This window comes from Homalodisca vitripennis, chromosome 4 (assembly GCF_021130785.1).
Source record: "Homalodisca vitripennis isolate AUS2020 chromosome 4, UT_GWSS_2.1, whole genome shotgun sequence".
NCBI classification, from domain to species: Eukaryota; Metazoa; Arthropoda; class Insecta; order Hemiptera; family Cicadellidae; genus Homalodisca; species Homalodisca vitripennis.
The window spans coordinates 118,358,288-118,374,511 of record NC_060210.1 but is presented as its reverse complement, the minus strand read 5'-3'; the positions used below and the strand labels follow the sequence as shown (position 1 = coordinate 118,374,511).

Below are 16,224 nucleotides of genomic sequence, written 5' to 3'. Positions count from 1 at the left end.
AATGTGTAATCTAAGTTGTCTGGTTTACACTGTGTCAACAGAATTATAATCCAAAGATTGTTCAGCCTAACTGTCATGTTTTTATTATTTAAAAGTTTTTCCATTTTTTGCTAGTTTTTAATTCTTATTATCTTTACAGAAATACAAAATAAATACATTTTCTTTTTGAATAATAGTACTGGTGATGAGTTGTTGGCATTAAATTACTTTTTAAAATATCAGAAGAATGTTCTCTTGTACTTGTTAACGTATTTAATATGTAAGTACTGATCCTCAATACTTTCTGGAAGTGCTACAATAATACTCATTTAATAAACAAGACAAGTTTTTAGAAAAATTATTTTACAATTTCTTAAATTTCTGTTTTGTAAAATCCCTTATGGATTATTCCATGTACCTAACAGCAACACTATTGTCACCCTTCTTCCTGACTAAGTTTTAACACACAATATATAAGGCTATCACTTTGTGCAGCATTGGATCAGGCTGGAGATGCAACCAGACATCATGATTCAGTCCCTACGGATGAAGGTGGACCCCTGCGACAGTAGCTACATGCCGTCCCTGGTGGTGGTCTCAGGAGGCAATTCGTACACTGCCCTCCAGGAATTGGCCACTGTCCATGTGCGGAACACCAACACTATTGTCACCCTACTGTCTGACCTCAAGAAGGTACGGTTCACAACATTCCAGTGTGTTCAAGTAAGCAATGGATTTCTAATAACATTTTTGCAGACATTCCGGAATGGGATGTGAGTTATTGACCGGTTAGGTATCAGAACTCTTCAAAGTTGAATTTTGAGTTTAGTTCCAGTTCACCTTCCTTTTATGGCAGTGTCTGGTATCTGACGCTGTTTCAGACTTGACTCCAGATTCCAGGAGTTATGTGTCCAAAGTTATTGATCCAATAACTGTTGACGCGTTAAATAAATTTCCAATCGAGTATTCAAGTTATAAGAACCACAAGTTCATACAAGACTAGGTATCAAAAAAGCCTAGTTTTGGATGAGTGCCGGAAGGTATGTATATGTCTAGATTAAAAAATGACTCAAATATGTCTGGGTACCCAAATTAATATAGATATCACCTACATACCAAAATGGCCTGGAAACTTTCTTGTACCAAAGGGTCAACTATGTCTATACCTGTATACCAGAAATGAGTTCAGTACGGGTATCAAAAAATACCTAGATATGTCTTGCAACTTCAAATTGGTGTATAAAATTTGTATATTAAATCCTCATATATTGTCTTAAATGGGTCAGAAAAAATTTCAATCATTAATTTATTTAAAATATAAAGTTTGTCGCAACTGAAAACATTAAAAAGAATAGAACAGTATGTCTGCAAGTCAGAAAGCAATGTAGGGATTTATGAGACTGTTCAGTTGAAACAATTACAACATTTTTAATGATGACTGTCTAATAAATGGAATACTTTGACTTCATAAAACTGAATATGAATGATTTTGATGTAGCACTTGCAGTAATAAATAACAGAGTCTGTCTGTTGCAGTTTTATCCATACATTGAGATTGCCATCAAGCAATGTCGCAATGGTGGTATTGACTGTAAGATTCACGGGCTATACATCAGTGGCCGGAGGAGGTCTCCTTTCAGTGACCTTCCATCATCAGTCTCATTCCTGGCCTCTGATTGTCCTGACATCCAGGTATGTAGAAAATGACTTGAATACTCCGACATAGAGATATATATGAACAAGTTTTGTTATGGTGGTTTAACTGTAAGATTCATGGACTCTACATTAGTGACCTTCCATCATCAGTCTCATTCTTGGTCTCTGATTGTCCTGACATCCAGGTATGTAGAAAATGACTTGAATACTCCGACATAGAGATATATATGAACAAGTTTTGTTATGGTGGTTTAACTGTAAGATTCATGGACTCTACATTAGTGACCTTCCATCATCAGTCTCATTCTTGGTCTCTGATTGTCCTGACATCCAGGTATGTAGAAAATGACTTGAATACTCCGACATAGAGATATATATGAACCAGTTTGGTTATGGTGGTTTAACTGTAAGATTCATGGACTCTACATTAGTGACCTCCCATCATCAGTCTCATTCCTGGCCTCTGATTGTTGTGACTTCCAGGTATCTAGAGAATGACTTACATACTCTGATATAGAGATAGATATCAACCAGTTTTTTATGGTGGAATTGACTGTAAGATTCATGGTCTCTACATCAGTAATCCTCCAGGGGCTCATAATCATGTATGAGCCCATGGGATCACTCGGGCTGACTATGTCATTATTTTCGTTTACTTGTGGCATGCTCCCTCCATGGTATTTTATTCATTTCTTATCAAAATGCGATCCCACACACTTTCTTCTTTTAACTGTCCTACTTTGGCTACCTTCTTCTACTTCTAACACTGGAAAGTCTTTTCTCCTTCTACTTTTCTTTTAACCTTCTGTCTTGTTTACCCCTTCTAGTGCATAGCATGTCGAGTGTGCTTAAGTCTGCGATGGTAGCCCTATCTAGTGCCGGTGAGAGCTGGTGTAAGCTTGTATCTCTGCCAAGGCGTAAGTCGTATACTGATTTCAAAAGTCAGCTGCTTCAGTCCCTGGTTAGGAAGTGCTTAGTAGACAGGGGTGTCGTAGCCCCTGTTACCATGAGCAAGCCCAAGTTATATGTGCATTTCTCGACTTGGCAAATGATTCAAACCGGACCTCGGAGAACTGGAGAAAGGAACCGCCAATGGTATTACAACTTTGATCAGATCAAAGCCACTGAATGTTAAGAGAGGAGTCCCCCAGGGCTCGGTCTTGGGTCCAGTGCTGTTTGCCTTGTTCACAGCCGATCTTCCAAACCATGTCAGCCGGTATAGCAAGGCCATCATGTTTGCCGATGACACCATGCTCCTGACTAGCGACAAGGCGGCAGAAGCACTGGAAGTGAACAACTTCATTGCTGTGAGCTCAGCACAAGACTACTGCATCAACAATGATCTGGTCTTCAATGAAGAAAAAACTACACAGTTGATTATGGGAAAGCTCAAAAATAAGGTCACTGGTCCTCCTAACATTCAAACCCTAACTTCAACAAAACACTTAGGTATAGTTCTTGATGATGAGCTGTCTTGGAACTACCATGTTGACTCTCTTTGCATGAAGCTGAGCTCTTCAATTTTCGCCTTGAAGCGTATTCGAGCCATCAGCACGGCTGAAGCAACAACAACATGCTATCATGCCCTCTTCGAGTCTCACCTCAGATATGGTATAATATTCTGGGGTGGGGCAAAGCAAGAAAACTTGAAACGAGTGCTGGTGCTCCAGAAACGAGCTCTTCGATCCATGGCGGGTCTTCAGCCAAGAGAAAGCTGCAGGAACTCCTTTCAAAGCCTTGGAATTTTAACTGCAGTCTCATTATACATCCTAGAGACAGTTGATTTCGCTCTAAAATCACCTCTTCCAAGAAACAGAAATTTTCACAACTACAACACAAGGCACAATAGCAACTTTAATCTTCCCATCCACAGAACTTCTATTTTCTCAAAGAAACCCTCATACGCTGGAGCAAAACTGTACAATATGCTTCCACAGTCAATAAAAGAAGGCACACCCTCCACGTTGAAGAAGAGGCTCCGGCAATGGCTGCAGACATCCCACTATACAGCATGGAGGAGTTCATCGCTCGCGTAAGACCTGACGTCAGCAGTGCTACTTGACACTACACTACAAAAAATAAATAAATAAATTATAATTATAAAAATTTTGACACCATTCTGTGCTTGAAGCTCATGAATAAAGTTATCTGTATCTGTATCTGTATCTGTATCTGGGGTAGGGTTGTCTCCCAAGCTAGTTTTTTTGACACCAGAGGGTATGTTCTGCTCTTGGTTAAGCGGTCCGCTCTATTTAGTACAATGCGGAGGTAAACTTCTTTTTTTAAAAGCTCACCCACCCCATTCTCTGGGCAAAAATTAAATCTTCTCAAATTCTATTTTTAATAAATCAATTCCCGCTTCCCACATTTTGAATACCAATAGCATTTTTAGCCTAAGTATGATTAAAAATAAAATCATCATCAATCCAATTTCTGTAATTCTTTAACCTCTAGAGACTGTTCGATAATATAGTTTATGTGCTTAATGTAATCACAGCCTCGTATAGAAATGAAATTTTTTATTTCCCGTATTTAGACTGCTCGAGCCACAACTACAGGGAATTTCATGACTCTAGGTGTGTACAGTGGAACAGTTTCCTTCTCTGGCCTAAAACAATTCTTCAACATAGATTTAATTGGCTCAGTTAATAGTTCTATTTGATCGTTTGTGATCAATTTATTATAATTACAAATTTGCAGGACTGTTCTTATTGTTTGTAAACTACACGAAAACAGTTTTAATCTTCTTCTGATAGAAGCAGTGTAATAGGTTGAATAATAGTACTTCCGGTTTTAGTAATAACTGTTTGTTGAAATCGCATTTATCAGTTACAGTATGAGTGGTTGATGTAGTTATCTTGTTCCAGTCGTACAACTATGTGTCTGAGGTGGAGAACAGTGTGGCATCCAGTCATAGCAAAGTGTTTGTTTGGGGACTCAATGACAAGGACCAGTTGGGTGGTCTTAAGGGCTCCAAGGTCAAGTTCCCCTTCTACTCGGAGGTGCTGTCCTCACTCAGACCCACCTACATCGCAGGCGGCTCCAAGTCCCTCTTCATCGTGTCGCATGACGGCAAGGTTAGTTCAATGTCACATCCTGTATTTCAGGAAAATATTCTCAAAGTTGGGATGTTGAAAAACACAATTTACTATTTCAGAGACAATAGACTATTTAGTTGCACCTTCTGTTATGCATCATACTTAGTCATAGTCATAGTCATATTGCTTTATTAACATATTCTTCAAGAACAGTAATAGTGTCACAATGTTAACAAATTACAGAGTAATGTCAGTAATAAATAAGAGATGTCAGGTGTCATGTCAGAGCTTCCAATCTTCCTTATTTATTTCTGTGAATTCTTCGATGGTACTTCAAACTAGTATACAGATTTGATACATTTTTAAATGTTTATACCTCTTTGCATCAGTTCAATTAAACCATTAAAAAAACTGTGTATTAATGAAACTAAACATTCATTCTGAACTAAATTATCCTAAATATATACCTAATACAAGTTCAGGGTAGAAAATCAAATTTCTTTGTAAATTTCATAAAAAATATTTCATGCTAAATTATTAATTTTCTTCGAACTAGTCCTAACTTATTTTAATGATTTTTCTGAAACAGAAATCAGATTCGGTTCCAGTGCAAGATCTGGTAGATCTGGAAAACTGAGGATCCAATCTGTACATCCCTAGAATTCGTAAGAGCGTAAAATTGTTTTAAGTACAACAGGGCCTGCAATTTTGTTTATGTAATTGCTGTTTGCCATTAAAGACTATGAATAATTTATATTGAAAGTTGTTTATTAGGTTTTTTCAAGAAATTATATTAGTGAAAAGCGTGTTACTATTGATTTATCCGAATGAGGTTGGTTTAAAGAGCTTGGGGCAATGCATCCAACTATCATTTAAAAAGTATAGAAAGCATACAAAGACAGACACTTAAATTATGCCAAATAATTTGAAAGTTTTACCAGATGCTGATGTTTTCCAAAACTTAAATCGATTACAAATAGACAAATTGTTTAAGTTTTTAATAATTAATGATTATTTAAGAGTTGACACTTATAAAATAAAAAACACATCCTTACTCGGTAAGAAAAAAAGCTATCTTGTTGTACCTAAATTCAGCAACAAATATGGAAGTAGAACTCTGGAAGTTTATGTACCTACAGTTTTTAACATGCTTCCAAACAATGTTAAAAATGCTAAGAGTTGTAAATTGTTTAAAGTTGCATTAAAAGAGTTGTTATGGAAAAATGAAATTTTATATTACTGGTTGTTGTTGTGTTGTTTTGTTGTTGATAGTTTTGTTACGATTGTTATTATAAATGTTGTTGAAAGTAATTTTCAAATACAATTAAGGTAACTTATATATATTTATTTATTTGTTGTTCTTTGAATGATTTTATCTGAGCTTTAAACATGTTTTTGGGTATATTGTTATTGAGTTAAATTATGCGTATTTTATATTTGTTTCTTCTGTTTGTTGTTTTTGTTATCCTTGAATATTTATTTATTGTTGTTAGGATTGAGTTATCTTTTATAAATGTAAATTAATTATTGCTATTGTTTTTCTTGAGAAATTTTGGTATGTTAATTTGAAATTTGTATTTATTATTTTTTATATTGTAACTGCATTATTGGTGAGGTGTTTACTCTTGTAATAAAACTGCATGGACTTAACCACAAATTAATTTAAAGCATAAAATAAGTAATTAGTATATTTAGTGAAATGCAGACAAACCCAATAGGGTTTTTGCATTTAAGAATAAAATGATTTGTAATTGTTGTCATTTCAAAGAATAAATAAATAAAAAAAATAAAAATAAAAAAAATAGATTTTATTATTTGATTTTTTTTCTACTAGGATAGATTTTAAGGAAGGGACCTTGTTTAAGGAATGGCAAACTTCATGATATTTAAACAACTATTTTGGTTCTGCTGAGAGAGAAGCTATTCTTATATATACTTATCTCAGGACCTCATCAAAGTATCATGAATGTTATATAGCAAACTATACTTGTAATTCCTTGATACTGTACCAAATGGATGAAACACATGGGGTTGGATACTGCTGAGGTCGTAGGGGTGGGCCTAATGGTTCCAATGTTCTATGGGAATTTTGCATACAAACTTAATAATTATTAAAACTTTAAAATTGACTTCCCTTCATGTTAATTTCGACTCACGAGCATCAGCATCTTGGCTCGACATTACAGCTGTAGTCAGAAACAGTGAAGATTAGTAGACTAGAACTCTAAAACATGAATGCTGGAAGCACTCGAAGTTGTACTCATAGTTGAAATCAAACTCAGAGACTCGAAGTTAAAATCAGAGATTCGAAGTTGAAATAAGAGACTTGCGTACAAGGCGTATGAGATGTTACTCTGCAGCAGGAACGGCAGCTACAAAGTTCACGAGAGAAAAAATTAATACGCGTGCCAATTAGGTTATTAATCCTCCCAGAATTTAGTTCCAAGAAAATCGGATATAACTTATATTAACCAGTAACGAGTAACAGGGTTGCGAAAATATGTATAATATAAAATATAACTAAACAACGGTACAATACTCACCATCGGTTGTGCAGCTGTTTGCCTGTGGAGAGAGTACCAACGGTCGACTGGGGCTGGGACACAGCAACAATGTCTCACTGCCTCGACAGCTGACCTCTCTCAGTCAATATGTGGTCAAGAAGGTGGCAGTCCACTCCGGCGGCAAGCACGCCATGGCTCTCACACTAGATGGAAAGGTGTGTCCCATTGGAATTGAAAAATATTGCTGGTCTGTTCAAAAGTCTTACTAAACAAAACCTAAATACTCAAATTTTAATAAGTTTTTAACATATTTTTCTTGAAGTTCCTAAAGTTAAATGCAATAACGCAATCTAGAAAGTAAATTTAGAAGAAAGAAACACAAAATTGACAAATATTCTGATTTGTTAGACTTATATTACAGCTATATTACTTACATGATAAATAAGAAGACTAGATTATGACATAAAAACACAATTTGACTTCAGATTGAGTGTACTCATGTAAGATACTCAAACTAATACTATCAGTTAAGTTAAATAAATCACAAGCTATTGTATAAATAACTTGTAAACACTGAACAGTTATCTAAAAGAAGAATAACGCAGACCCAACAAATGTTTAATAATTTAATTGTTTATTTACTTAAATACATTTAAATTTACACTGTAATTCAAACTTATGCATGAACAGTTACATGGAGTACCATTTACAAAAACAATACTATTAATTGACTAGGAATATGATATTTCATGAATAGGAAATAAATAAATAAGAAAATATATTTGTGATCCTACAATATGTTGAAAATCACTATTTAGCTATAATACTAATCTTGAAGAAAGTAAAAGATTCTATTGTTACTCCTGTTTAGTAATGCATGGCTAGTGATGACTATGGTAATTTTTTAATAAAATGTACCTGTGTCATGAGAATTTTCAACCATTTGAAAGTACGAATTTGATAATTTAAAAAACTTAAAATGACTGTATAAAGACAACAACTTTATTTGATAACCATCATTGGGGTCATTGCCCCATATAATTTAGGAGTTTGTTGATCATTCAATTATTGAGTTATTTTTAAGACTCCCAATTATACCTAGAGACTTCGTTATACCAACTTATTATACATGACAAATATCTAATCACATTGTGGTATTTAACGTTGTCTAGGTGTTCTCATGGGGGGAGGGAGACGACGGAAAGCTAGGTCATGGCAACCGCACCACGCTAGAGAAACCACGACTGGTAGAGGCGCTCAAGTCCAAGCGTGTGCGTGACATCGCATGTGGCAGTTCGCACAGTGCAGCCATCACCTCCAGCGGTGAACTGTACACCTGGGGCCTTGGCGAGTACGGTAGACTGGGTCACGGGGACTCCATCACACAGCTCAAGCCTAAACTGGTCAGTGGTTACCCCTCATTGTTATCCTCGTTATTTCAAGATTTTATTAATTATCATAACAATTTGTGAATATAAAGTAATAGTGTTATATTCTTATACTTAGCAAAAATGTGCTAAACAATCGTAACATTTTCTTCTACCTTATTTTTTACGTATTTGCAGACTGACTGGTCTAATTGAATTTAAACATTTTCTCTTTGTCTGTATATGCTTATTTTATAAATATTTTCAAAAAGAATCAAAATTTGATCATTTCTGTTTTCTTCTCTACCTTCTTTAAACAATGTACAATCTAATATATATATATGTACAAATATATATATATATATATATATATATATATATATATATAATGTACAATGTACAATCTAATATATCTAATATATATATTAAATATATATATATATATATATATATATATTTAAATGAGCTCTTCTTAAAACAGGTTAAAAAAAATTTTTGTTTGCATATTTCAATGGCATTGCAATTAATTGTTGAAATCACAAGTTTGTATCTTTCTCTTTGTAATAAAAGTTTATACACTGTATAGTATTAACACCTATTTTGATGCAACATTGATGCATTGTGTAATTTGGCTGAAATATTACAATGTAACAAACTAAAGTAATCAGTGTAGTAATTAAATTATTTAAAAAATCTGTACATTTTAAATACAGCTTTAATTCAATTAAATTTTTAAAATTAAATATTTACATATTGGCCTTTAACAAATTGTAACAATTTTTAGATGGGTAGTTTTATAAACCTTAAGTACTAAAAAAATCTACAACTAAGCTAAAGCAATATTATGGGGTCTAGGTAGTGAAACAACATAACTGCTAATAAGCTATTACCAAAGTTGTAAGGTGTCATTTACAAATCAAGGTGTTAGAGAAAATAAATATGCTTTTAGAATAGTAAGAAATACATAGAATCAGTGGAACATTAAATACGAAAAGTAACATTAATTAACTAAGAAAAAATTTGACCCAAACTTGACCTGTCATTGTCCAGGTGAAAGCCCTACTGGGTAACCACATAGTGAAGGTGGCATGTGGCTCCCGGGACGCCCAGACCCTGGCCCTCTCCACAGACGGGATGGTGTTCTCGTGGGGCGACGGGGACTTTGGCAAGTTGGGGCGTGGGGGCAGCGAAGGCTGTGATCTTCCTCACAACATCGAGCGTCTCAATGGTCTCGGCGTTGTCCACATCGAGTGTGGCGCTCAGTTCAGTCTCGCGCTCACCAAATCTGGTCAGGTGAGTCACAGGTCTCTTTTTGAGGTGTAGTTAAAAACATCCAGTACTAGTGCTTGTGTAACCTGTACATGTAGTAATTTAATGGCCTCATGAATTTTATAGGATATAAAGGTATCTTTATATACCTAAACAATAGTGGAGGATGTACTGACAACTTGTGTACGATTAATTCTTAGTTCAGTTAATTTTTGTTTTAGGTCCACCTCATCAGATATATGTATGTAATAAATACTCTATAGATTTCTCATACCAAGGTTCCATATCTCACTAATGATGTTGGTCACCTTATTGAATCTTATAACTAACTCCATGAAGATTATTCTAAAAGTATTTTTTAGTATAGTTTTATAGAACTATACTAATAACCATGTGATTGACAGGAGGAATGTATATAGTAAAATGTATGTAGTTGTAGTAAAATTTGCTTTACTCTTGTGTTTGGTATTCCTAAATAATTAATTAATATTGCTAAAAACAATAGTCTCATCTTTGTTTTTTGTTCAAATTCTCAACTTAGCAAAGTCTTTGTTTTGGTTGAGTAAATTGTAGATGCCAACTTTCTATTTAGAAATGTTGTAGATGAAGCTCTGTAGTGAAGGAAACTACAAGGTAAAAAGAACGAGATTGGAAAACCAAGAAAAAAAACCTGAGAAAGGTCCTGTCAGAAGTAAATCCGGAATAATCCCAAGGCATATTTTTAGAAAATTCAAGACAATTGAGTTTTGATTGTAAAAAAGTTTGGGAACCAAATATGGATCCTTGTGGTATACCAAAATATGTGAGTTTAGTAAATTCGTTAACCATTTCCTTAGGTTTGGACTTGGGGGAAGGGAGACTACTTCCGTCTGGGTCTAGGGACAGACCAGCATGTCCGTAAGCCAACTCTAGTGGAGGCCCTGAGAGGGGAAAGAGTGGTCCATGTGGCTGTTGGAGCCTTGCACTGCTTGGCTGTCACTGATACTGGTCTAGTGAGTATTCCTACTAACAATTACTAATTCAGTTGAAAAATAACTTTTATTATTGATATTGGTAACTTCGAAAAAATTACGTATATTAATAAATTAAAATTTATTTTTGAAAGTGGTATTAAGAATCAATGATTATTTGTTTATTTTAAAATTAACTTAACAACTATTTCTTGTAATTTCTATGCCTTTATTAATGCATGTAGATGGAATATTATTATAGAACTATACAATCATTAACATACATAAAATAATAGTTATCACTTTTGATACCAACACCCTCTTATACGAATATACATAACATGTTTGTTATAAATTATAAAACGTACACAAAATTTCACTTGTGTTTTATACAGACTTGTTATTTTTAAATCAGTTGTGTTCTAAGTTATATGTTTTGTAATTAATTGATAAAAATATACAATAAGCTAAGCATAGCAACTTGCTGCTTTTAGCCAATCAATTGTGAATATATTGTCAGAAAGGAAAAAATAATTTTGAGTATGGCTTGAAAATGAGTAAGACAATGATTTTTCTCAAACTTCTGTGAAATAGACTAATTATAGTTGGGATTTTTGGTAGGTCCGTTATAAAATGTTTTTAATTTCTTTTGGTAAATAATCTTTAATAGACATAGACAAAATTTATTTGCATATAACATCTACAAGTTACATTTATTATATGTAAAAGAACAAGTGCATTTTCAGATGCATTTACACAACAATAAAATATATCTTAAATCTATCATAACATTAAAATAATTTAAGACTATAGATCAGGTGTCAAAACAATTATTCCCAAGAGACCTGTCATAAAAATGAAATAATTATATTAGACAAAGATATCACCCCCCCCCCCCCCCAGTTCATCTGAAACCCGCAATATTAACAACAGAGTATAAGGGTGTCATCAAGGTCCTTAACCTTTTGAGTACCAAGCGCTTATTGAGGGAAAAGGGCGGTCTGTGCCAAGCACTCTTTTGGTGTTTGTGTAGTGTTTCACAAAATAATTCACAACTTATTTAAAAATGAACATAATTGGGTAGGATTTGTGTTTTATTATGTAGGGAAAGTTAGTTTGTTGTAGTTACAATATGTATTTCAATGATAAAATCGATTAAAACTATTCAGTAAAATAATTAATACAGAAACATTAAAATGTTTTGAATTTTGAAAAACACAATTACTAAAACTATACAAAATAATTATCTGTATAGCTGTTTTTTTGTTTAGTTTATAAAGTACATTAGTGCAAAATATTGAAAATCTGCAGTTGTATTTGTCGACTCTCATATTTGGTAAATTGCATTTACCAACCATAACAAATCAAATAAAGATAAACAACGTTAATTTGACTTATTATGTATAAGTACAATAATTGCATATGTCAAAATTTGGCAACAGTAGAATAAATAATTGAAAAGCTGATTTAGTCAGCTCTTGGCACTTTTTGGACATACCGGCGTGCTGACCTCATTGGTTCTTGGCACTTCTCAGGATTATTTGGGGCTGACTAAATCGGCTCCTGGTACTCATAGGGTTTAATTTAAGACAATGTTGTGGAAAATCTTCTGGTTTTATGTGTTTAATTTATAATTTTCAAATGTATACTTCTTCAGCACAGTTTATTTATTTTCATAGATCCAACAGTTCAAAAGCATACATTTCAATTAAAGTTTATAGTTTTTAAAATGTTTTTTACAAGAACTTGGTGGATCAGAATTAGTTATGAGTATTATGATTCATTTTTGTAGCCTAAAGATTAAATTAATATCTGTAGGTACCCTACAAAACATGCCATATCTTAATATTGATTCTTAGCATAACATATCATCATATTAGTTTCAAATGGAGCATTATTTCTTTAATGTAAAACTAAAAATGAAATTTATCAGTTTTTGTTTGACATAATTTTTTGATTTTTACGACTCAAATTTTAAGCCAATAATACACCAAAGAATCAGAAATATGATACTTAATTTTTTTATTTATTCAATTTGAATTATATCTAGTAGAAAACTTAATTGAGTTTTATCAATACTTTTCTTTAAACCATTAGCTGCGAACCATAAATCCATATGTTATAAAATACATGGCAGGTATAAAAATAATTAATATTTACCTTGTGTGTTGCAGGTCTATGCGTGGGGTGACAATGACCACGGACAGCAGGGTAATGGCACCACCCTGGTGAATCGCAAGCCAGCGCCAGTTCAAGGGTTTGGAGAGGTACAGGTAAATCGAGTGGCTTGCGGTTCATCCCACTCGGTAGCCTGGTGTGCTTCAGACCGCAAAGCTCGGTTTATAGCCGATCCGGTGCTCTTCAGCCAGGCGAAGGACGCCCTGGGTGCTCATATCATGGGTGAGATATCACACACGTGTTGCTTCTTCATCCTTATTGTTTAAAAATACCATAAAAAAATTAAATATAATGAAAAAGTCTTTCACATAATAATTTCTGATAATGATAGCGACTCAAGTGAAATTTAAGAACTATTGATCAATGGTACATCAAAAAAGAATCAAGTAACATAAATTGGACCTTAATTTTATGTTATAAATTAGAGCTGTAAGATCAAACTTATACATAACTTACAACAATAAGAATTGGAATTGAGTTAACAATTTTGAAATCAAATTTTTTTTAAATCGGTGCTAAAATTTAACCAGTAAGCTTTGAGTTTATACAATGGAGGAAATGTATGTATAGGACTAGGAGAGGCCACCAACTACAAGGACCTATACACAGTGGGGCCATTGGGCGCTAAGGAGTCTCTGGCTCGCACAATCTTGTCACTTGAGTCCAACGTAGCCAAGCAGAACGCGTTACAACATGTTCTCAATGGTCTGCGGGTCATGTACGCCAGGGACGCAGTCATTGCTGCACTTACGTCCAACAACAAGGTCGATGCTCCTGTCACAGGTACACAGTTACTTGTATCTACAAATTTAGTTATAATTATCTTAATTAAAAATATATAATTTAGTTATTATATGTAGTTTGTCTAAGTTTATAATTTAGTTATGAAAGATGAGGAAACTGATGTAACTAGTAGATTTACAAATGCTACAATATCTTATGATTGTAAATATTTGTATCCGCCAGATTTTGCCTTTAGGGTTTAATTTTGGTTGGTTTGTACCTGCAAGTAGAACTTACACTGAGTACAGTAAAATACAATGTGTTACATAAATCTGGGCACTCCAATGGATGTCCAAGAACGGCACATCAGTAACCGCAAATATCGATTTAATGGGATAAATAAAGCTCGATAGATCTAGTTGAGTGCGGAGGATGGTTATTGAAATGGATGGGGCTAACAAGATCTTGTGAGATCTTGCCCGAGTCCTCATAGGATGTCAACAAGAGGCAGTCCCTACCTCCAACCGTACCCATTCTGAATATCCTGTCATTACAGAAGCAGTGCAAAGGCCATTTAAAAATAAAGTGCAATGAGGGTACCATCATCATGTTCTAATAAAAAGAAATCTCTTTGGAGACATTTATTTCTAGCAAAGTAAACAAAATCTTAGTGTGTTGAAGATCTTGAATTGTTTTTTTGGCTTGTCCTAGTATTATTATTTTTCAGAATAACTAAACATTCCAATTTTTTACACATTGTTAAATGTATGTTTGGATATGATTACATTGTTTAAATATTATTCAGTTTTTTGTATTATATTGATTTAAAATAAATCTTAATTACGAATAGGCTTTTTATTAGTGTGTTTTTAAAAAAAGAATGAGGTACAATTTGCGGTTGAAAGTAACGGAATCATGAATAATTTATGTTAGGAAATGTTGTCAACAGATGACACTGTGGAGACCCCTGACACTCCTCTCACGCAGGGAGGACCTGTGGGTGCTGAGATAGCGCAGGGAGGGGGAGAGGCACCAGCCTGTGAATCTGAAGTGGCTAACATTGTAAGTTGTGTGAACATAGTATTTCAGTTCCATGTGTAGAAAACATTCCACAATACAACATATTCTTTGGTGTTATATGCTGGATGGTGTAGATGACATACTCTATCATTAAAAAATCGATACAGTGAAGTATCGCAGGACACAACAGAACATAGTGGAAGAGTATTACTTACAGTAATTTTCTGTAACCAAATTACAGGGTGGCGCAGAGAAACTGGAAATTTTGAAATAATCCTAATAAACCAACGAATTCTACAAACAACTTTTTAATGCTTAAAATGTGTTAGGCAAGAGTGGAAATTACATGAGAAATGTTGGAAATAACAATAAAGTTAAAGTAACTTTTTAAAAATAACATCAGTTAAGTGCTGTCCATTGCGCCTAACACATTCATTCTATCGATTTTGAAAAACTTATCGTTGTGTGACGCAATGTGTTCTCTGGGATATTGGCGATGTGTTCTTCAATCTGAGTCTTGAGCTCAAGAAGATTTCTTGGCCTAGTCTGGTACACAACGCTCTTTAGATGTCCCCATAGAAAGAAGTCGCATACTGAGAGGTCTGGAGACCGTGGAGGCCAAGTAACGTTAGCGTTCTTTGAAATTATGCGCTCCCCAAACAAATGCCTCAGTACTGCCATTGACAGATTGGCAGTGTGTGAGGTGGCTCCATCCTGTTGAAACCAGGTTTACTGAATGTCAATATTTGGAAAAGCATGAAGTCGTGGAGCAAATAATGTCTCCAGCATATGAATGTAACATTCAGATGTGACAGTTACAGTGGAACCATTACCATCCTCAAAGAAGTAAAGTTCAGTTATCCCTCGACAAGACACTGCACACCATACAGTAACTTTAAGGCTGTGTAACGGACGTTGATGAAGTTCACTGGGATTTCTGCGAGCCCAGTAACGTATATTCTGCTTATTGGCATGCCCATTTAAATGAAAGTGGGCCTCATCAGACATCCAAAGATTTTCAAGGAAATTTGCGTCCTCATTGATTTTAGTCAGTAGCTGTTCTCAAAATTGTAAGCGCAACTCACTGTCATTTGGTTTTAGAGCTTGGAACAATCTGAAGCTTGTAAGGATGAAACAGCAGGCCGTGCAATATTCTTTGCACACTCCGATGCTCAAGTCGCAATGATGAGGTGTTACAGAACAACGCGTACTCCTTTCCACTGCGACTCGCATTACATCAACATTTTCTGGAGTTCGAACAGTCACTATACGGCCAGGAGGTATTTTCTTTAAGGCTGTACCAGTCTTCAAAATTCCGAACCCATGATGATATGGCATGTGAAGAAGGAACTCGACCGCTGGGAGGAATATCATAATGGCATTAGAACACTCATTGTGCAGCTGTTACACTGTCGCCATTTTTGTAATACGCTCTCATGGCAACAGCACACTCCGCACTACTCCACTGCTCCATCTCAAGTAAATGATCATTACTACTTGGCGTCATGACTTCCGTCCCCCACTCCTATGAGACTTACAG

The 16,224-nt window shown here is 34.6% G+C and overlaps 1 protein-coding gene across 2 annotated transcripts in view; it reads left to right on the top strand.

Annotated features, from left to right (window-relative positions):
* LOC124360004 (E3 ubiquitin-protein ligase HERC2) overlaps positions 1-16,224 on the top strand; it is a 154,667-nt gene that overhangs the window by 95,797 nt on the left and 42,646 nt on the right. For both annotated transcript variants that reach the window (XM_046813229.1, XM_046813230.1), the window contains exons 50-59: positions 475-672; positions 1,516-1,671; positions 4,503-4,712; positions 7,231-7,392; positions 8,350-8,580; positions 9,595-9,837; positions 10,650-10,805; positions 12,938-13,163; positions 13,512-13,724; positions 14,614-14,726. In XM_046813229.1, the coding sequence (XP_046669185.1) occupies positions 475-672; positions 1,516-1,671; positions 4,503-4,712; positions 7,231-7,392; positions 8,350-8,580; positions 9,595-9,837; positions 10,650-10,805; positions 12,938-13,163; positions 13,512-13,724; positions 14,614-14,726 (1,908 nt within the window). The remainder of the gene's footprint in view (positions 1-474; positions 673-1,515; positions 1,672-4,502; positions 4,713-7,230; positions 7,393-8,349; positions 8,581-9,594; positions 9,838-10,649; positions 10,806-12,937; positions 13,164-13,511; positions 13,725-14,613; positions 14,727-16,224) is intronic.